A 23,059-nucleotide genomic window follows, 5' to 3' on the forward strand; every position below is an offset into this window, starting at 1 on the left:
TTAACGGAGGTCACAAGGAAAGTGAAAGGACTGTGTAATTCCACATTAAGAAACCATGGGCTTCCTAGAGTGAACTGCAATTTGGGAAGTGTAGTTAATTGACTTTTATGACACTTTTTATGAAAATTAAAATGCATATCTTTTACTACCCTAGTAGTTTTACTGGTACTGTGAGATTTATGTGCAGTGATATACCACAAAGCATATGCAACAATTCACTAAAGAGCACCAGAGTGGATTACTACCGTTTCCTTTTGTCCTTTGGCAGCTGACAATCAAGATCATAATTACAGGCTTAGAGTCACCTACCAACTCAATGAACAGAACCACGTGGCTCCACATAAAATAGAAGCAATGCTCACATTAAAAACAAAATGAGTGTTATACCAGAGGGGCTTGAAGGGACTGCCTAGGGAAAGCTGGGTATTTTTTTCTGAGCACCAAAGGACTGATATTACTCCATTTACTGGCCCAGAAAGTGGCAGATTCTTTCAAGACCTTTCTGGTTAAACAAGGTTGTCCAATGAAACATGTGCACTGTGAGCTGCTTGGGAGAGAGACCTGATGAACCCAGACCTCTTTATGGGTAGGCCCACTGCAAATGCTAGATTTTAGAGCCCGTTCCTTCTAATACATTGAAGCACGAAACAAGGATTGGCTTCACTTTGATAAAACTGCCGTGGCCTGCATTTGGCCTGCTAAACCACAGATAACCAAAAGTCCATGTGATGTGAAAACAGTGATGTCAAGACAGTGAAACTATGCTGAGTTTTTTCAAATTAGGAATTCTAACATACTAAACAAATTGTGCCACACATATTCATTCCTCTAAACTTCTCAATTCCTCTAAACTTCACTTTCTAAGAGAAGTCTTCTCTCAGTTACCTAAGTCGATGTAGCCAGTCCCTGGTTCTGCCTAGTTACAGGCTTCTATTAGAGCAGCGCTTCTCACACTTGAATGTACATATGAATGAACTGGCATCTTGTTAAATGCAGATTCTGAATTAGTAGGTGTGTAGCGGGTGGGGAGATCTGTGAGTTTGTATCCCTCATGAATTTGCAGGTGCTAACGGTCCTCAGACCACAGTATACGAAGTATTAAAGCATTTCTTAAATTGTAATGATCTGTACACATGCCAGCCATTTCTTCTTATCCATGAGCTCTCTGAAAGCAAATGCAAAGGCAGCATGGCAACAGATACCAATTACAGAACGCTGGCCAGTTTGGGGGTACAGTAAGCATCTTACCCTCTATTACCTTCAATTCTCAAAACAACCATGCAAGAATCCTGCAAGATTTGTAATCATGTCCTCATTTTACACATGAAGAAGTTGAGTCTCAGATACATTAATCCACATGGCTGTGGCCCTATAGGTGCCAGGTGGCAGTCAGAATGCAATTCTATTTGCCTCCAAAGTCTGTTATCTTTGCACTGCACCCACAGACTCCTCGTTTATTTCAGTACGCCCAGATCCTAGCAGAGCATTTCATGTTATAGAAGGTGCTCAATACATGTGCTTGGATCTGTGAATATTTTATCTACAGACTGACCTTTGCTCATATTATCCCCCTTGGGTGAAGTAGTGTCCCTGCTTCTCTCTGTCCAGTAAGGTCCACCTCACTCCCATCATTTCCACTTAGCCCATGACTGTGTTTATCCTCTCTTCTAAATTAACATACAACAACTGGTGTTATACAATGGACATTTAAATTACTAGTTATCTCATTAGCAATGCATTTTATCCATTCTAGAATTATTTATTGAGTACACACGAAGTACCAAGTACTGTTTTAAGCACTGGTGATAGGTCACAGAACAAAAGAGACAATTCTTTGGGTCTCGGGAATCATTCTTCCAACGGAAACAGAAACTCTTTTGGTCCAGGGACCCAATCATATCATTTTCCCTACTTCTCAGTGTTTTGTCCACAGCAAATGCACAATTAATAACAGTCTCAGACTTGGATAATTTACTCTGTAAATATATTCCTAATCCCCAGGAGAGTCCTTAGCACAAAGCCTTTCTATTTTTGCACAAGTGACTCTCAGAAAGTAGAATGATGCTTTCTCATCTCCTACTAGCAGTGCCCCAGGGCAGAAGCAGAGGTATTAAAGCCTCCTACACAGTGTTAAGTATCAGTTGGAGAGACAGGATTCACTAAAGTTAAATCATAGTAGTTTTTAGCAAAAAGAAATTTTCTATTAGGAAGTGTAGCAATGAGAGGTGGACAAGCCAAACTTGTGAAAGGTTAACTTCACCGTCCAAGATGATCCTTTTTCTTCCTGACACACCACGACTTTAGACTACAAACCTGCTATCTTGGAAAAATCACATGCTTATCATTTCGCGATTTTTTTTTTTTTTTTTGTCAACGACATCTCAAATTTACACTATCTTTAAATAGAGGAAACATGTATTTTCCTGGGTTATTCAGAATGTTCTATATTCTACTTCATAAAAAGCATTACTTTCAAAGTCTGATCATTCACTGAAGGTATACAAAGGTTTTCTCTTTGAAGCTGCAGGCTTTATAAAGTTTTGTAGGCATGCTGGTCACATGATTTACCATGAACCAGTACAGGGTATAGGCCTGCTGAAAAGTGACTTAAAAGGAAGATAGGACTAAATTTGCCCTGTATCAGTTCTTCCTCATCTTTACAATTTGTTATATTGAGAACATCTGAATATATTAATTCATCTTGTGCATCCTCTAAAATATTTGACATGAAAGTAAAGAATGCATGTGAATACTCTCAATTTGACTATTTTATTCAACATTGAGAGACTGCATGATGCAATTTCTGGATGGCAGACCATGGGTTTTATGTGAGATAAGCCTGAATTCTTATTCTAATCAACATGGGAACATGGGCATACTTCTTTACCTTAGATACAGCTTTTGTGAAATAGATGTCAGTATCCTCATTATGGAAGGATGGTAAAATGAGGAAAAGAAAAAATCTTATAAAAACTCAGCCCATAGTAGATGCTCAATTAGTAGTGGTAATCATGATCTTATTAACAATTATGGACCCCTAATTATATTACTGTTTTTTAATCACCAAAAAGCACTTATTTAAGTACCATTAGCAATTACATTTAGCATTTAGCATGATCCCTATGCCAGTGAAATCTTCAGCTTAAAACATATTTGATATAAGTAGATATTTGAAAGGAGCTATAAATAAGTAGCAATACCAACATGAAAGAAACAAATAGCTCAAGTCTTTGCCTTGTGTTTCAGGATTAATTCAAAGTTCCCTTCTCAAAAGAGGAAGACAGCCCATTAATCAGATTTCTTTTTCCAAGTTCTTCTTTTTTATAAGACTTGGCAAGAAAGGCCTTTGGCTAAAATATAGCTTAAGATTAGTGTGGTGAGACTGAACTGTAGGCTACATTTTAGAAGAACCTTAAACATGAGTAAAAAGAGGTCTAGGGTTGAGGAAAAACAAAGTAAGTATATAGTGACAATGGATCACAGACCCTTGGAACTCTAGGTGCCTTGATGATAAGGTAAAGGAAAACTTTTCATTTTATAACAAGGAAACTGAGGCTCACAAAGGAATACTGAGAAAGAATACTGTATCTGGGGGGATTCCTAGTGACCCAAGATCACATTTATTTAGCAGGTGGTAGGGTAGTTAGAGATGTGGGATGTTTTAGGCAATGAAAAAGGAAGAATGTATTATCTTCCATAAACGGCATTTTTTTTTTTGAATGGCACTTTTCACAGTGGTTCAGTTGCTGCAAGTTTCTTCCAGAGTACAATTCTTTCGCAGATAAGGATAATACTTTATTTCCCAATCTATGGCAATTATCAGAGTATTATTCTAAAGAATGTCACAGGATAAGCAGAGAAGGATGTGCACTTGGGTTTCGTCATTGTCCTCATACTGCAGGGGGAATTTTGCCTTGAACTAGATTTTTCACAGCATGAATAGTGTGAATGGGAACTTTTCAAATATTCTTATGATTGCCAGCCAGCTGAGGAGGCTGATAATCAAAATGAAAATTTGTGTTATTTCTTTTAAATCACTATGCCAAAAACATCCAAGATTATATTGAAACTGTTTCATAAATCTAGTTATAATGTTTTACTTACAAAAATTCTTAGGCAGAACTTCCTTTATTTCATTTGATAAAGTATGTATTATCTGGAAAGCATAGAACTAAGAAGATGACTTTAGAGATCATCTAGTCTAACAGTCCTCAAACCCAAGTACGTATGAGAATCACCTAGAGGCTCTCAAAATACCGATTTCTGGGACCCACCCCATACTTTCTAACTTAGGAGGTCTTGAATATGGCAAGAGGCAGTCCTAACGATTTCATAGGTTATGTTGACAGGCTGGTCCAGGAATGACAATTTGGGAACCGTGGACAGGCCAGCCCTTTCATTGTATGACCTCCTTTTTGGTTAAGGTAGGCAAATTCAAATGTTCTTGGAAATTATTTTTTAAACTTTTTTCTCAACCCCTCTAACCATCAAGCAATTTCTATTTCTTTAAAAAATTTTTTAAATGTTTATTTACTTATGAGAGAGAGAGAGAGAGAGAGAGAGAGAGAGAGAGCAAGTAGGGGAGGAGCAGAGACACACAATCTGAAGCAGACTTCAGGCTCTGAGCTGTCAGCACAGAGCCCGATGCAAGGCTTGAACTCACAAACGGTGAGATCATGACCCAAGCTGAAGTCAGATGCTTAAATGACTGAGCCACCCAGGGCCCCAAGCAATTTCCATTTCTGATGCTGTCAATCTAGACTTGGCAGACCTATTATGATTTAGGTAGCCTTGGAGGTGGAGAATACTCACCACCCTACTAAACTGATTTTAGGCAAATTCACTTAAAATACTGAACCAGAGCAATTAGGCCAATTAAGCCTCTTATAATTGGTACAGTTGTATATACAAATGCTATCTTTATCATACTTAATATGGAAAAGGTAAAACAACGAGAATATTCTGAATTACATCTATGTAACACCAAATGGGCATTTGGCTCTTCTGGAGCTGTTGCAAAGGCAACATTTAGAGAATTCTTCAAGGACACTGGTGGACTAAATCAGGGCACACAAGTGATAAGCTATTATAAGAGAAATTTTCCCCCAGAGAGCTTATGTTATTGCTAGAAAAATACTCCAATATTGCAAAATCTTATTAAAGCTTAGATAAAAAAGATCAAATAAGCAGTGTAGCATTTCATAATGATGTGATTATTCCTGCAGGTATCAGCTAATTAATGGGAGGAAAGTAAATTGAACAAAAAATAGTTACCTTGAAAGAAACTGAAGTCCCAGAATTTGTTACATTTCATGTAATGTACAATGCCATCTCAAGTGGAATTTGAAGAAAACAGAATGTAATGTTTTTAAATCCCTCTCCCATGGTATGTGAGCATGCACACACACTCACCCACATTTCCCCTGACAAATGCACACATCTTTACTCAAAGACTTTCTTTCTAGCTACATGAGACTCTAATTCCACATGGATTTTTACCATCAGGAATAAAGAGAATGAAAAATGCATTTACGGTAATGGGATAAACCATGATACCTTACCCTTGCCAGATGTTATGTAATATATATACACATATATGGTGAGTGTTATATACATTATAATATATGGCATTATATACCATATATATGGTGAGTAATATAATATAGTATATTTATATATTACATATAAAAGAATTGTAGGGATGGACACAGACATCAGTTAATCTGTAAATTATGGACTTTGGGTGATTATAATGTGTCAATGTAGGTTCATCAATTGTAACAAATGTACCAATCTGGTGAATGATGTCAGGGGAGGTGATGTATGTATGCGGATAGGAGGCATATAGGAAATCTTTGTGCCTTGCCCCTTAATTTTTGTGAATCTAAACAAACCTGCTCCATAAATATAAAGTCTTTAAAAAATCAGGTAACTAATGGAGGCTTCAAGACACTAATCTTCAAATATTATGCAGCATTTAATATGTACTAGGCATGTGAGAAATCATACCAAAAATAGAAGACAAGGATGTAAAATATAGCTGGGGAATAAAGGTGTATACACACATAAGCAAACTAAAACCAAAAGCGAACCCCACACCTGTTAGAGACAGTAAACATTTGAAGACTCAGAAGCAGAAGAAATCACCTACTAACTGAAGACTGTCTCACTCTGGGTGAACTTGATTTGAGCTGGATCATCTTCATGGGATGAATTTTCCTGGGCAGAGTGGCAGTTGAGGAGAACAATCCAGATGAGGGACTCACTCACTGATCAGAGATGATGGCAAAGAGGGCATTCAGTGACTACCCTGATGTGTCTGTAAATATCTGTATTAAAGAGTGAATGCTCGAGCACAGGAGGGATAAAGCATGCTTTAGGGTTGTGTTTGTTGGGCAAGACGGTGGAGAACTTTAAATGATGAATGAGAGAATGCAGAGTTCCAAAGAAATGAATGTCAACAACCTACTGACATCAGAAAAGGGAATATTGGGGTTAGGGAGACTGGAATTTTCAGGTGACCTTAAAAGCACAAATGATAGTTCGTATTAAAGACCTACTCCATTTGGTTTTACACCAATATAGACTGCAGGGACTAAGCTAAAAACAAAGTTATGCCCTCATATAGCTCCGAATTCCATAAGACAGGCTGCATTCACAACTCATACAGCAGCCCCTCATACTGCACTCCATAGATTGATTTTAGTTTCATCATTTTTAGAACCTTATGTTTTTATCTTTTGCACTTCAACAACACTGAAAGTGCTTCCAGGTTTTGATTTACAAAATCGTTGTCACTGTCAATAAAAGGAACATGCCCAACACACCACAATCCAGTTTAATTACTTCTGTGATGTCTCCTGTGGCTGAGAGGAAATGGTATTTCTCTAACACTTTCATGTTTTTAATTTAGTAAAATGGAGCACTTGCCATGAATAGGACCAAGGAGAGTGGATTCACGATTGAGGTCATGGAAGATGGACCCCATAGTTCTAGCAACCCTGTCTTACTCTGAGGGTGTGATGACTGCAGAAAGCCAGATCCTTGATTCTGGATTCCACCTAGTGAGCATTCAAGTGGAAACATGGCTGGGGTATTTAATGCAGCACGTCATGACCTGACGAAGCTTTGGAGACATATCCAAAGGTCTACTTTTACTCAGGATCATTCCCAAAGTCAGTATTGCCCTGAGCTGCTGGAATCCAGATGAGGCCTTGAAACCTTTCCAACAGGAGAAGCCAAATATCAAAATATACACTGTGCCACTGGAGTGAAGAAACCAAGCAAAATGTATTCTTTATTTTCTGCTACATATTCCATCTGTTTCTCTCCCTAAAGGGTCATATGTTATATATTTATAAGAAGTATTCACACCTACACGAACAGTTTCCTCTGTCCCCGTCAAATGCAGCCTCCTCCTTGCTTGCGACCCATTTTTTTTTTTTAAACATCCTTCTGTATCAGCTCATCCTTTTATGAAACTTGTTTCATTCTGAAATCATTTCAAGTTAAGAAACGCCTTTGTACCTTCCTATCTCACCAAATCCTGGGGAGATTAAGCCTCAGGCTCTACAGGCCATTTTCTGAGAGATGTGAATTTAGATCATTAGGGTCATTAAAATCATACACTCCATAATACCCAGAGCTAACAGATCATCCTTGTACTTTATGCTGCTGTAGAATGCTACCAGAGAAGTAACAATGTCTAACAGCACTGTGCTGCAGAGGAGACCATAATTCCTCCCCATAAAAGAATCCTACACTTTTTAATTGCAATAGTAAATCTCATTAAAGACACAGAATGCTTTGTTCAGGGCAGGAAAAGGGATCACTGGTAAAGGTACATTTTATTCACAGTAATATTTTTTTTGCTTTATGACCAGAATTATTTCTAAATGCAAGCACAACGTTATTTTTATCATGACCTTTTTCTGGACTCTGCACATTTCCCTTGAGCTTTCTATCCCTTCTCTACAAATACAAGGGGCCCATGGTCTTTACTATTAATCTCATAGTGACTTTTCATGATCTGGGCTTCATGCATTCTCTTGTGTTACCCCCTTGTGTTTTCCAAAAACATTCAAATACTGCGGTGCTAATCTCTGACTTCATTTTTTCTCTGTGTGTGTTCTTTCTGCCTCTACAACTATATATAGAGAAAACTGAGATATAATCAATGTAATGAAACACTCAGTGCACATTCACTGGTCAGCACAATTCTGAACCTTACCTGCTCATTTTCCATAACATACATTGTCATTCTGATTCAAGCAGAAGAACCTTGGTAAATATTTTGCCTGATTTCATTATCAAAGGTTAAATTATTATCTTTGAGAAACTCAGGCTGTCATAGAAAAATCACAGAAAATCCCCATCTCTCTTTCATAATTGGTACCTTTTTTGTAACAGAACGGGAAGTTAATGACAGCATGCACCTCAGACAGCTATGAATTGTTAACCCATCTTTAGAAGCAGCAACTGAACAGTTGAAGGGAGTAGCAGGTTTCCTGCCACAGAATGCTCAAATTTAATATAAGAATCAAGAGTGAGATGAAAATGGGGGAAAAAAAATCTGCAGTGTTAACTGCCAGTCACTACTAACTTCTATAGGAATTTTGCATCTGGGAAATTTGAACAGCATTTACACTGAATTAACCCCTCTTGGAAAGGAATTGTGGGTACAAATAATAATATGAGCTTGGAGTTAGACCTACATTCATATCTGTCTGTGTAAATTATTAGCCATTTTAGACCAAAGAAGTTATGTAACTGCCCATACCTAAGTCTTTTCATTTGTAAATTGAAAATATTAAGATTTTTTGAAGTTTGAGAAAGTAAGGTTTATAAAATATAAACAGTATGCATATACCTGTTAATTATGTCACTAACATTAAAATACACTGGTGTGATCTACATAAAAGTATTTTGTAGTCCTTATGCACCAGCTACGTATATCCACAGAAACAGAGCATATAAACAACTTGCCTGATCCAACCATTTCCTTCCAAATTCAATCACAATTATATTCTTTTAAAATAAAATATCCAATTCGCAAAGTCTAAATACTTTTGATCTTATATTCTTTTAAAATAAAATATCTATTTTTGCAAAGTCTGAACTACACCTTCTTTATTAAATTTTTTTTTCTTAATATTTATTTTTTTTTTTTGAGAGAGAGAGAGAGACAGTGAGAGAGAGAGACAGTGCAAGTGAGGGGCAGAGAGAGAAGGAGACACAGAATCTGAAGCAGGCTCCAGGCTCTGAGCTATTAGCACAGAACCTGACATGGGGCTCGAACTCACAGACCATGAGATCATGACCTGAGCCAAAGTCAGAGGCTCAACTGACTAAGCCACCCAGGTGCCCCAGATACACCTTCTTTAAAAACCTACCCATGACAGTCTCTTCAACAAACGGTACTGGGAAAACTGGATGGCTACATGCAGTAGAATGAAACTGGACCACTCTTACACCATACACAAAAATAAATGCAAAGTGGATGAAAAACCTAAATGTGAGACAGAAAACCATCAAAATCGTAGTGAACACAGGAAGTAACCTCTTTGACCTCAGCCATAGCAACTTCTTACTAGACACGTTTCTGAAGGCAAGGGAAATAAAAGCAAAAATGAAGTATTGGGACCTCATCAAGATAAAAAGTTTCTGTGCAGCAAAGGAAACAATTAACAAAACTAAAAGGCAACTTATGTAATGGGAGAAGATACTTGCAGATGACATATCTGATAAAGGTTAAGTATCCCAAGTATGTAAAGAACTTATAAAACTCAGCATTCAAAAACCAAATAATCCAGTTAAAAAATGGGCAGAAGCCATGGATAGATATTTTTCCAAAAAAGACATACAGAAGGCTAACAGACACATGAAAAGACGCTCAACATCTCTCATCATCAGGGAAGTATAAATCAAAACTACAATGAGATATCACCTCACACCAGTCAGAATGGCTCAAATTAACAACACAAGAAACAACAGGTGTTGGTGAGGATGTGGAGAAAGGGGAACCCTCGTACCTTTTTGGTGGGAATGCAAACTAATGCAGCCACTCTGGAAAACAGAAACAGAACTACCCTATGCTCCAGCAGTTGCATTACTAGGTATTTACCCAAAGGATACAAAAATGCTGATTTGAAGGGATACATGCACCCTGATATTTATAGCAGCATTATCAATAATAGCCAAATTATGGAAAAAGCCACCCAAATGTTGAGTGACTGATGAATGGATAAAGAAGATATACACAATGGAATATTACTTATCCATAAAAAATGAAATCTTGCCATTTGCAACAATTTGGACAGAACTAAAGAGTATTATGCTAAGCGAACTAAGTCAGAGGAAGACAAATACCATAGATTTCACTCATATGTAGAATTTAAGAAACAAAACAAACATAGGGGAAAAAAGGAGCAAACCAAAAAACAGACTCTTAACTATGGAGAACAAACTGAGGGTTGCTGGAGGGTAGGTGAGTGGGGGGATGTAATAAATGATGCAAGGAGTACATGCATTGTGATGAGCACTGGGTATTGTATGTAAGTGGTAAATCACTAAATTCTACACCTGAAACTGATATCACCTTTCATGTTAACTAACTGGAATTTAAGTAAAAATTTGGAGACAGAAAAAAACAAAAAACAAAAAACAAAAAAATTTAAAAAAATAAAAACATTCCCATGATAATCTGATTCTATAAAGTTGGAGAATTATTTAACATTTTACTCTATTCATATATCTTCTTGATTAATAAATGGCTACTAAATTATTTACTGTTGATACTTATTTAGTATTAAACAGGATTCTGAGAATTCACCATCATTAATCTTCATTTTGTTCAAAGGGTTTTCAGTGCATCAGTTCTGGGGAGGTAAAAACCATTTTAAAAAAGTAAATCTAAACCTCAAGTTTCAAAAATGCATACCTCAGATTCACAGTCTCCCTACCCTATCCTGGACCCTGCATGTGCTGTGTTGCCCTAGCTGGAAAGAAAAGTGAGAAACCTGAGCACAATACACTCCGAGAGAATGAGAAAATTATTCAGATACAGACCCTAGTCATAGAGCTCTTCGAAATTTCATGTAGTGGAAGTTGCAACCACTGTAATCCCTTAAGGATAGTTAACCACGGTGACTGGCGAACCTTCTTTCAATGGAGCCCTAGTCTAGTTGGCCTCTGGTGGGATATCACAGTATTAGCCCAGTAATGCAAACATCAAAGACCACCTCTATATTTATATAAGCCCAGCACTGATGAGCAATGACATCAGAGCCAAGTGAAAGTCTACCCAGTCAGAACACTAAGTGAGCCAGAAAAATTACAGAGCACCAGCAGTGGGAAAAATTCACCTGGGCCTTCCTTCTTGACTTCTGGTGTAAAACTGACACCACTTACAAAAAGTAAAGAGCTATTCAGAGTCACAAATCATTTACCTGCTCAACAATACAGGGTACTAATCTGGATCATTCAAATACAATAATGTTCTATACCACTGTTTTGAGGGTTTTCTCCCCACTTGATTTTCTTATGCAGATAAAGCTTAAAAATGTCATTTCACTGCTCAATTGTAATACGAAAAGACCAATGTCTTTTAGGTATTTACTTTTATGATGTCTATTACCAACAAGAACAAAGATACATTTATATGACATAGAAGACAATATTTCTATTTTAAAGTACGTTTCTCTGTCATATATGATGCTTTCCTTTCTGTTTTTTATTGCATTTTCTGATCAGCGTGAACAATACCTTAATTCTTTTGGTTTAATCTAAGATAGGTCTGACCCTGTTTCCTCATAGATAATTTTTCTATGGCATTATCTGTAAATACTGCTTATGCATTGCTTTAAACAACTTAAAGGATGCCATGTAGAAATGCTTGAATGATCCAAGGTCAGTAAGATTCACCATACAGTGAGGATCTGGTTGTGGACAGAGCTAATTGCTAAATTTTATTCATCCCTAAATGGTACTGGCAACAAATCAGCTCACAGCTTAATACTACTGGCAGCTCTAAATGGGACAGAAACAATGTGACTTTGATCCAGCTATTTTTATATGTGTTATGATTCACTTCCAGTAGATATGATATTGATGCTCAAATACTGGATATTGGATTCTCTTGACAAACAACAAAAAAAGTGAGAAACAAAGCTGAAGGTATTTTTAAATGTCATGGTAACAAGTCACAGTCAAATCTAGTTTCAGTGAACATTTCTAATTCTCATACAAAAGATATGATAAATTCCTATCAGAAAGATTTTCTTCTGGCAAATTTAGAATTCTGAAAATAGTCTTCTAATGGCAGAGACCATACCCTCCTAGCACCAAAATAATAGCACTATGATGTATTATTCCCTTATGGTAACAGACACCATTGAAGCTGAAGTGTAATTTAGCACACAATTCTGCACTAATGTAATGTGACAATGTTATTATGTTCACTATTTTCCATGTGATCATAGCCATATTCATCTTCCCCAGTCTGACATTAAATTAGCTAATAAAGTTATATTCTATTCTGTACCACAGGGTGAAAGCAGTGAAAGGATTACTGTATAGCATAAGGGTTTGATGGTGGTATGTATATGTGTGTGTGTGTGTGTTTGTGTGTGCACAAGCATGAATAGGTGATATGTTGGTTCTATATAGTGACTGTAACGTAAACTCCTGGCAGAGACCTGGCATATAGCAGGCACTCAGTAAGTGGTTACATGGACGAAAGAGTTGACAAAAAGCTACAATATATGGTACATTAGAAAAACGGTTACTCCAAGATTTCAGAAGAGGGGAAAGCTAAGGCTCAGATAGGAGGACTATCAAAGTTTCCATGGGATGAAACAGTTAAGTAGAGATTGAAAATGAAATTATATTTCTTCGAGCAGATATATAGTAAAAGGAATTCATTCCAGGTGGAATGAGAGCATTCCCCAGGAGGATAAATTAGCATAAGCAATGGTGAGGAAATTGGGAAAGTGTAATGTTGTTCAGAAAGCCATAAGTAAGTTAATTGGCAGTAACATGCCATATGGACAAGGTTCTGCAAAAGATAAGGATGAAAATGAAAGCTAGGGTCAGACCACAGAGGTTCATGAACTCCAACTCCAAACTGATGAATTTGGAGAGTATTGTTAACTGCTGAGTATATATTGGAAATCTTCATGCAAGATTCATGCATCTAGTCAACACAGATGTAGTAAGTTGCCATTGTTACCAATTATATGCATTATGATGTATAAAACACTGGGCTTATGAGTGGAAAAAAAAGAATATTGCCTGGGAAAAGCACATGGTCTTACAATATAGTCTTACAGGGAGATAAGACCAAACCTAAATAATATAAGGCCAGGAAGTGATGGCTGATAAAATACCATCAACAAAGCACTACAGCAGTCAGAGGAGGAAAAATATTGCCTCTGATTAGGAAAATCAGGAAGAGCTGGTGATATTAAACTAGGGAGAATAGGAATAAAGAACAAAATTAATAAGGAAGCATAGGATGGATTGGAAGAGAAAGGGATAAGAAATGGGAAACTTAACCAGAAAATTACTACAAAAAGCCAAAAAATATAGTATTGATATGGAAGAATCAGGCTGAGCCCACTACACTACACTACCCTACACATGTACACATAGCCTTACTTTTCTCAATGAGTAGGTCATTTGTGTGGCAATCTTACAGGGGGAAAAAAAGGGTTTCACAAACACATTTCTTTCAAAGTAGCCTTTGGCATCACTTTGCATAAGTGCCTCTTTTTTGAAAGATTCCTTTAAGTCCATTAATTAGTACGATTTACCCAAGATTATACTTACAAGCTAAAAAGTATTCCCATCTTTCCATTGTTAATTATATCTCCAGGCTAACATAAATAAAATTTTCTAGTTACTTTAACCCATTCTATGAAATTTATCAGAGAGATGATAGTCAGAAGGTCTATTTTGGACACAGTGTGTCTTATTTGTGTTCTTTCCCCCTTTTAAAAGCTTTATTTCTATTTTCCTTTTTTTTGTTTTGTTTTTGTTTGGTTGGTTTTCTGTGGAGTTGAAGGATGCTGTCACAGAATTTATGGATAAATACCTAAACTACAGATGGAAATTTCTTTAAGAAATGAAATGTCCTAAATAGCTTTATTTAAAAAAAAAAAATCAAACTATACAGGAAAGGAGTTTGTTAAAATCCCAGGAATTACATTAATTCTGTTTGTGTGACTCACAGAAAAACAGGGAGATGCAGAAATAATGTTCATTTTGATGAACATAACAATTGAAGAAAATATGGCATGCTACTCTTATTGCCCTATCAATTGCATGTCTTCAAAGTACTTAAAAAAAAAAAGACAAGAGGCCCCAAATGGAGTCGTTTATGCTAAATCCCACATTCCCAAACCAAGATTTAATTTAATTACAGTTTCAGCCATCCCAGAAACAGAATCTTAATTCAGTCAATCAGGACTATCCTGATCATCAATATTTAGGTAATCTGCTTCATAGATCCCTGTCATTCCCTAAAGAAAGTTACCTTTTCAATAACCAACATGATTTTTTTTTCTTTTTTGCCAGTATTACTTCCTTGTCCCTGCTCTCTTCTGCCTACAATTCTTTCATTTTATACAGATCCTTGGAGCTCCTTTCTATCTTATAGATTGGATGCTGCCCAATTTGAATCTATTTTTCCTTAAATAAACTCTTAAATTTTTTAGGATGCTTCAGTTTACCTTTTAATAAAGGTAATGGTGACTGGTGTTCCTTCTACAAATTAAAGTTGATATGCAAATAAGATTTTCTTTTAAATGTTGATTTATACATACATATCCTCACCACCAAAACTCCATGCACAAACCAAGAAAGCATTTCACATTTCCAAAATCCCATTAAGAGGTAATGATTTAATCAAAATGTATGTATTCTGAGAGCCCTCCAAAGTCATTTTAATGCTGCTCTGTGCAAGAAGCATATCAGGAGACACATTTATTGAATGACATTTACCTTATTTACAAGAAAATAACAAATAGCCTTATCATTATCATCACCACTACTATCACTCAAGAGCAGCATTCAAATAATTTTCTGTAAAATGATGTGAAGACAGCATGATACTTAGGGTAGGATCTTCATGTTCTGTTAGGAAATGTCTAGCAAATACATAGAGAAAATTATATTCTTCAAATTTAACTGGTATATGAGAATACACAATCTGACACAACCAAATGGCAACTATTTTGTAAAACATGGAAACTAGATTAAGTTTGGCAGAGAAAGTTCTTTAGCAAAATGAAAAACATTTTTATGCAATAAAAGCTATCTCAGCTACCACATGTAGTCATACATCTGTCAGGATCATATTCAGGATTAAAGATTTACCATAATAAAATCATAACAAATTATCAGTCTTCTGGTTGTCTTTGAAAATAAATTTATGTTATCTTCTATGGGGCAGGAGCAAATGCAGGAAGTTATAATTCTGCACACATATGTACATATATTTATCAAAAGTATATAAAAGTTTTATATTTGCTTTGCTTTAGGTACATATAAGTACATAAATTACTCATTGAGTCTTCATTTAAGGTCATTTATAGAACTCCAAATATGGTTATTTTGTGTGTGTGTATATGTGTGTGTGTGTGTGTGTGTGTGTGTGTGTGCGTGCGCAAATGTATGATGGATACATGTTCATTGCTTCAAGTCTGGTGTAATTTATGGAAGATGTCACTGGTAGGATGGAGACAAAATACTTCCCCATCTATGGTGGTGTGATATTTACACTTCTCTTCCAAGTACTATTTTACTTTGTAATAATTGTTTATTATTCCTATACTTAATTTCTGAATAGAAAATCTGAAAATAGCTGCTGAGTTGTACCATATCACTAAACTCAGTTTCAGGGAATATTTTAGTTTGACCTCATCTTCAATATTGCAATACTTATGTGTACTGACATAAATAGAGTTTCAAATAGAGAATGATCAAAGGCAAAAAACTCCAGTCTTTAAATCCATACCCAAGCCCAGCCTTTGCCTAGAAACCCAAATCTTCAATCATCGCATCCCCCATCCCATCATCCTAGAGGTTTTTCTTAACTGTCGCTTTTATGATATAAATCATTCATTCTGTTTTGCAAGCAGGAGCCTTTGTCAGAAAAGTTTTCTCAGTATAGTGAAATTTATTGTTTTGTAGAAAATGCTTTTTATCATTTTGATGAAGTGCTGTAAGGCACAATCTAATTGAGAATTAAGAAACAGGACTTCATCCTATATACCAGTTAATTCAGTCTTAAAATTCTCACTGAAGTCATACCATTAGATATTCCATGATATCATGTGAATGCTGTGTTTCTTAGTCATGCTATAAACAATACAATTGTGAGACTAAAGGAAAAAAAATCCACAGGTGCTTAAAGTATAAGAGAGACCACTTGAAGGACAATGTTTAAACATACTGTTTTTAAAATAAAAGGCAGATATTGCTTTAAGAAAGATATAGAAAGAGAAACATAATGAGATGTGTCACCTTTCATGAAAATTACAGCCCTCAACATATAATCTTCTGGAATTAAAGATTATTTAATATAAAGCAGTAAGGAGTCTCTTTCAAAAACTAGAGGAGGATTGTCATATGTAGGAAATGAAAAAAAAAAAACAGATTTTTGACAAGGTGACCATTAGCAATTAAAAAACATTACAGTAAACGCTTGCAAACTAAAGGCTCACCAGCATCACAGCATTTAGCTAAAGGCATCCTTGATTAATACTTGATTTTTTTCAAAAATGCCCTTTCTGTAAAACCAACTGCTTCTCATTATGACAGTTTGACTTACACATAATATAAAGACTCACAGTAACTGGAAGCAATGATGAGTATCTGAGTCCGTACTCAGAGGGGTACTTACGGTCATTGCAGAGTGGACCACTGAAGGAAGTCATACTACAGTCACAGCTGAAGCCATCCCATTGCTGCAAGCACACACCTTGATTGGAACAGGAGTCCTCTTGGCAGGTTGTGCTGGGTCCTGCAAAAATAATCCAAAAGAAACTTGGGTTCTTTAAAAAAATCCACAAATGTTTTATACATGAGCTAGGTCACATATAGTAGTTGCCAACACCTCAAATTACATGACCAAACCAGTTTTGAAAGTTCTAGTTCACACACCTGAATTAGGAACAGAGAAGCTGTAATATGAAGGTTTTCTGAAGTTTCAAATATAGAACAAAATACATTATAATAGTAAACTAAACCAACAAATAGTAAAAGCAAGCACATAGCTTCTAGTATGATCATGGTCGCAAGTAATCTCATTCCATCATCAGTAATTCTCTATCACCATTTGTATTTTAGAAAAATGCATGGATCTCCTTAACTTCTGACCAATGAATAGAGACACCATGAGAAATGGAGATTAGAGCTTTATGAAATTGAGATAAAGATTGGCAAAATAACTGAAGAGAGTTATGCAAAAATGCCCTAGAAGCTTCCAGAAGTTTCCCTGCACAAGCTATGGATAAAGTTATGGTTGTTGGGTGTTTTGGATAGGTATGTTGGCAAGTATCAATTCACATGCTTTAACAATTTCATGCAGTTAAACATAAAATGAAAAAAGTCTGTAGAAATGACATGCCCCCATTTAACGTACAAGTAAAAAGAATTCTAGGCTATTTCTAAAGAATCGTAACTAGAACACTGGAAAACAAAGAACTAAAAAAAAGATGATCAAAGCACTAGAGGCAATCACTATACAAACATATTCAAGACTGAAAGCCTTTATGCAGACTATGCTACAAGATGAGGCTTCTTGCACAATGTTCAAGAAGAGAGAAATTAAATCTGAACCCAAACAACAGTCACTGAAAGATGTAAAGAAAATGTCATTTTGGGGTTTCCACCGTGTATTGCGGGGTTTCAGTCTTGTTTTTTACACACAGGGCTATCTACCTTGCAAGTCAGCTTTCATCAATGCAACTTTGTCAGCAAAATAAAAAAAAAAAGCAAAATATATTAAATGTTAGTAAGCAATACCAAAATGGGGCAAACACAGAACGTTCAGATTCAAAACGCATGCTGCTATAAAGGGGGAGAAAAAATGCTATGTAGAGCAAACAAATTAATACTAACAGCCATAAATCTTAAGAGAAGCCAAAAATGAGAAAGCAGTAATTTATTAGAATTTTACTGTATATGTATATATAATGGTTAGTTGAGCTGATGACATGTAATGAAAGAAATTAAAAGAGCTTCTGTATTTTTTTCCTCTCTTGGATAGATATGAATGCATTACCAAAGGAATTGCATTGCTTATTTGGAAAATGTGGCACCATTTGTCATGCGCATATACAGTGTAGACTATGGTCATTAGCAGACCAATGATCCCTTTCCATTTCTTTTTCCCCTCTGCATCTTTTTATCTTGCAATTGCAATTAAGGCTTAAGACTGTAATGCCAGCCATTCATTGCCAACAGCTGGACTTCAGAGTGACACCAAACTATCAAAATGTACTATATATATATTATTTGGGTGGCTGAGAGAACTAAGGGATAGAAAAAGCAAACTGCAGTCTAATTCCTCTTACAAAAAATCCCTCTACAAGATTTCAGTGTTCTTACAAGGCTGGACATATACTACTTAAGGATCTCAGACTTATGTCAGTATTTTCTCCATCTTCATAATTCCCTTCAACTCTTCTAAACTGCTTTGGGAATATTTATTACAATAGAACCCCACTAATAGGGACTGTCTTAGTGAATGGTCAAAACAGAATTCAGTCAATCTAAACAGCTTTAGAGTAGAAAACTAAAGATGTTTTCTAGTAAACACTATTTTAGAGGTTTTATGAAAATATGGAAATGATACCAGGCCAATTAACACTGAAAGCCTTTGAGGTAACTGCTTTAGTGAATAAATGAGAATTACCTGTAATTAGCCTTTGTGTAAATTGACATTTTCATGAAATGTCTTTCTAAACATGCTTGTTACAAAAGTATTTCTATTATAATTTTCTCAGTATTCTTCATAGAAAGTTATTGAATTTAGCCTAACCTATGTGAATGTTCACAAATTAAGAAACCATAACACTGTAAGAACTAATTATATAACAACAACAACAATAGGTATACTAATAGTAATAAAACTAATAGATGTTATCAATAATAATAATAATAATAATAATATTATTATTATTATTATTATTATTATTATTAATTTCTCAGACCTGGAAGCCCTGAACAGATGTAATAGTTTTTATCACTTAGTTCATCAAAGAACTAAGAACCACTAAATTGCTTAGTTTTTGTTGTTTTTCCAATCTATGAGAGGTAAGTGGTCTAATGATCTTTATCCCATGGAGTTAGAGACTGAAAGTAATTATTGTTTGTTTAAAACAAACAGGGGCTCCTGGGTGGCTCAGTTGGTTGAGTGTTCAACTTCAGCTCAGATAACGATCTCACGGTTCATGAGTTCAAGCTCTGCATCGGGCTCGCTGTTCTCAGCACAGAGTCTGCTTTGGATCCTATGTCCTCCTCACTCTCTGCCCCTACCCCACTTGTGTACACTTTCTCTCTCTTTCAAAAATAAATTAACATTACGAAAAAAAAAAAAAAAAACAACTCTTAAAGCAATACTCCTTCTCACATTCCCTCCTGGGATAAGCCTGGGAGCAGGGAGTGGTGCTGGCCCACTGCGGGTCAGGTGCTGTTTCATTAATTCATAGCAGCTCCCTGACTTGCCCAGCACAAGGTAAGAGCAGCAATAGGAACTGATTTAGAGCTAGATTATTGTGTTCACTTTTGCTCTTGTAAAAATCATCAGAAATACAATTGCAAAATAATACCAAATTCTAAAAATGGTAAAACTGCACTCCTAAAAATGAATCTGCCCATATTGTGGAGCTGCAACTCAGCATACCTGCCAAACTTTATGTGCGCAGAGAGACATGCTTTATTATTCTTATTTTTCATTATCACAACCATCTTTTTTTTTTAATGTTCATTTATTTTTGAGAGAGAGACAGAGTATGAGCAGGGGAGGAACAGAGAGAGAGAGACACACAGAATCCGAAGCAGGCTCCAGGCTCTGAGCTGTCAGCACAGAGCCCCATATGGGGCTCGAACTCATGGACCAGACCATGAGACCATGACCTGAGCCAAAGTCGGACTCAACCGACTGAGCCACCCAGGCACCCCACAACAGTCTTTTTATACTCAGGTCTTAGAAAAGAATGCATGCCTCTGTATGACAAGACATATTTTTCAAAATACTCACCTTCTAGAATAATATTTAAATATGGACAGGCATTTACACAAGACAAAGCCCTGAATTTATTTTTTCCTTTAGTTATGTAATGTTCCTTTTATTTTGTCACTGAATAAAATTGGGAACAAACCACAAGGACATGTGTATTAAGTGGTTAAGTAAAAGGATATGTCTGAAAAGGAAAAGAAGTGAAGGTAAAACTAAAATCTCTGGAAACCAAAGAAACAAGAGACGAAAGTGTTTTGATGCCTGGACTTTCAAGTATGGCAAACTTGGGTTCAAAGCTTCCATCAACCATGAACGAGCTGTGTGATCTTAAGGTCACCTTATGTCTGTGAGGCTCAATTTACTCATCTAAAAAACGTCAGTACTACCTAATTTACAGAGTTTTAAGGATGCAATGAAATAGCAGATGTAAACTTACTGTCACTAGTGCCAAGTCAATGGTAGCTTTAATAAGTAAGTATTTCTGTGGCTTATAACAGTTCTGGGGCTGAATTTAGATGCTATGCAAAGAGTGTCTGAATTAAAAAAATTTTTCACTGACTTTACGTACGAAAGTTATCTTACCTTAGTTTTAGTACTGAGCTTATCTGAGCCTGATTATTGGTGGGTTACCAGTCTCTATTTTCTCTTAGGTAGGTAGGAAAATGCCACCTAGCAGTAGTTTTCAAAGTTTGGTCCTGGGAACAACAGCATCAGCATCATTTTAGCAACAGGTTAGAAATGTAAATTCTAGGATCCTGCTGAATCAGCAGTCTTGGGGGTAATGTTCTGGAATTTGTGTTTTAACAATTCTCCAGGTGATTCTGATACTGGCTAAAGTTTGAGAAACATTCATCTAAAGGGACTTGCAAAAGGCAAGCTTCCTCCCCCAGCTAGTGTGCTATATAAGTAAAAGCAGCTATGACCCAATGAAATTAGTTAAAAATGGAAGGCAGCAAGTGGTTATTCGGAAAGACCAAGAACTTTTTATATGAAAGGGACTTAGAGATTTGTGGGTCTTGTCAGGTAGGAATGATGGAAAATCTTCAAAGATATTTGGTTATTCACAAATTTATACCACTTCTATTAATATGAAAGTTCAGTGATTCCAGTGTGATTTGGATTTAAAGTTCTATAACACAACTATCTTTACAGAGGTAATTCATCAAGCATCTAGAATTTGATCACTATTTCTAAAAATATATGTATATCATCAATTACACATATGACAGGTTTATCTAAGATTATTCCTAGGAACTTCATAGGATAGAAATAATCGTAAATTAAAAGTTCTTAATCTTGGTGTTGAAATGAAAAAATCAGGGAAGTGTTAAGGTAGAAACGCAAGGGCATGGTAACATTCTAAGAATAAAGAAAAAGGGGGTAAAAAGAGGGTAAGAATTATTAAAGCTCAGATTATAAGCATCACATATAAGGTAAGGAAGGAACCAATGTCATAATCTACTAAATGATTTCAAATGTTCAAATAGTACCCTGCTTATTAGATTATGTTAGGAAATAAAACCAAATATCATTTCCACAAATATTTTTTCTCAGTCCACCTTTCCTCTCATTAGTTTTCCCTTATACCAACCCACTCATATCATGTATGTGTCAGTGGTAGGGGGTCATATGTGTGTGTTTGGATTTCTATCTTGTGGGTGTTTAGCTGTGAACGTGTCTGTCTGCTCCCAACATCTCTTTGTAGGTGAGAAGCCACTTGCCAAGCAACTTGTAAAAAGGCCTATTTTTGAAAAAAAAATATTTTCAGGAGTTTGTAGTACTTTTTTTTAATGTATATATTCTCACTGATTAGATCACATCCAAGAATCGAAGTTATGACCTACATACATGTATCTACCCACTAGAAAGAATTTATTCACTTAACAATCTTTCTTCCTTTGGTAAATGGAGAAAACACAGTTTCCCTTTGTTTTACAAGACCGTGTAACACCAAAATTTGAAATAAAAAAAAATAAATAACATTAACGAAAATTTCAGTGAAGTCTTCTATTAAATAACATTATCTTCCAGAAGGATTAAAACACAGTTTGAATTTCACCTGAGTTTTCAGGGAAATATATACAGCAGAGAGAAAAAAGTGTATTTAAAAAAAATCTCCATGTACTTAGGTAATTGCTAAATCTAATGGCATTATTTTGGCTGAGAAGAGTGATTCATAATCTGGGGGATAGGAATTCACATGTCTTTCTTTGCCTCTTCCATATGAAATTTCCTTATGAATCTAAAATTTTCAAAATAGCCCAAACTGTTTTCAACATTAAAGGAGAACCAGCAATACATTCAGAGCCCCCGAATTCGGGATAATGTGACTAAATTACATTGATGGAGGGAGAATTGGCTCACATAATCTGAGGTGTTGAAGTGAAAATTATCTAAAATGAAAGTAGCGATCTAAAAGTACTCCCACAGATCTTCATCTGATAGAGAGCACAGAAAAACAGAAAGATACTTGAGCACATTTCTCAAGTATGGAATATTAGTCCTGGGTAATAGAAGAAAACAATTTTTGCTAAAACAAACTGATGATATACAGCAGAAACTCTTGCTACCAGGTAGATACAAATCAAATAGTGATTTGACAATGGGTATCTTAACTTTATAGTCTTGTAGCTTGCTGAATGTAGATTTGAAAAAAAAAAAAAGGCTGTCTCAAGTTGATTGACACTCGCTGCAGTAAATACATATTTTTTAGTCTAAACAGGGTAGCTATTTAATGTCTTTAAAGCAGGCATTGCAAAAATGATTAACCCACCAATTAGGCAAACTATAGAATTCACAGGAGCAGAAAATAAC

At 35.8% G+C, this 23,059-nt stretch overlaps 1 protein-coding gene across 21 annotated transcripts in view; it reads right to left on the reverse strand.

The window, feature by feature from the left end:
- The window catches only part of NRXN1 (neurexin 1), a 1,129,526-nt gene that overhangs the window by 530,450 nt on the left and 576,017 nt on the right, over positions 1–23,059 (reverse strand). For 11 of the 21 annotated variants that reach the window (XM_019419355.2, XM_019418982.2, XM_019419269.2 and 8 more), the window contains one exon: positions 16,904–17,023. In XM_019419355.2, the coding sequence (XP_019274900.1) occupies positions 16,904–17,023 (120 nt within the window). Of the gene's footprint in view, positions 1–16,903; positions 17,024–17,943; positions 17,971–23,059 lie in introns of all 21 variants that reach the window. The other 10 variants (XM_053890675.1, XM_053890679.1, XM_053890684.1 and 7 more) reach the window with 1 other exon arrangement.

Source organism: Panthera pardus, unplaced genomic scaffold (genome assembly GCF_024362965.1).
Source record: "Panthera pardus isolate Hobbes unplaced genomic scaffold, ASM2436296v1 HiC_scaffold_25, whole genome shotgun sequence".
Taxonomy (NCBI): domain Eukaryota; kingdom Metazoa; phylum Chordata; class Mammalia; order Carnivora; family Felidae; genus Panthera; species Panthera pardus.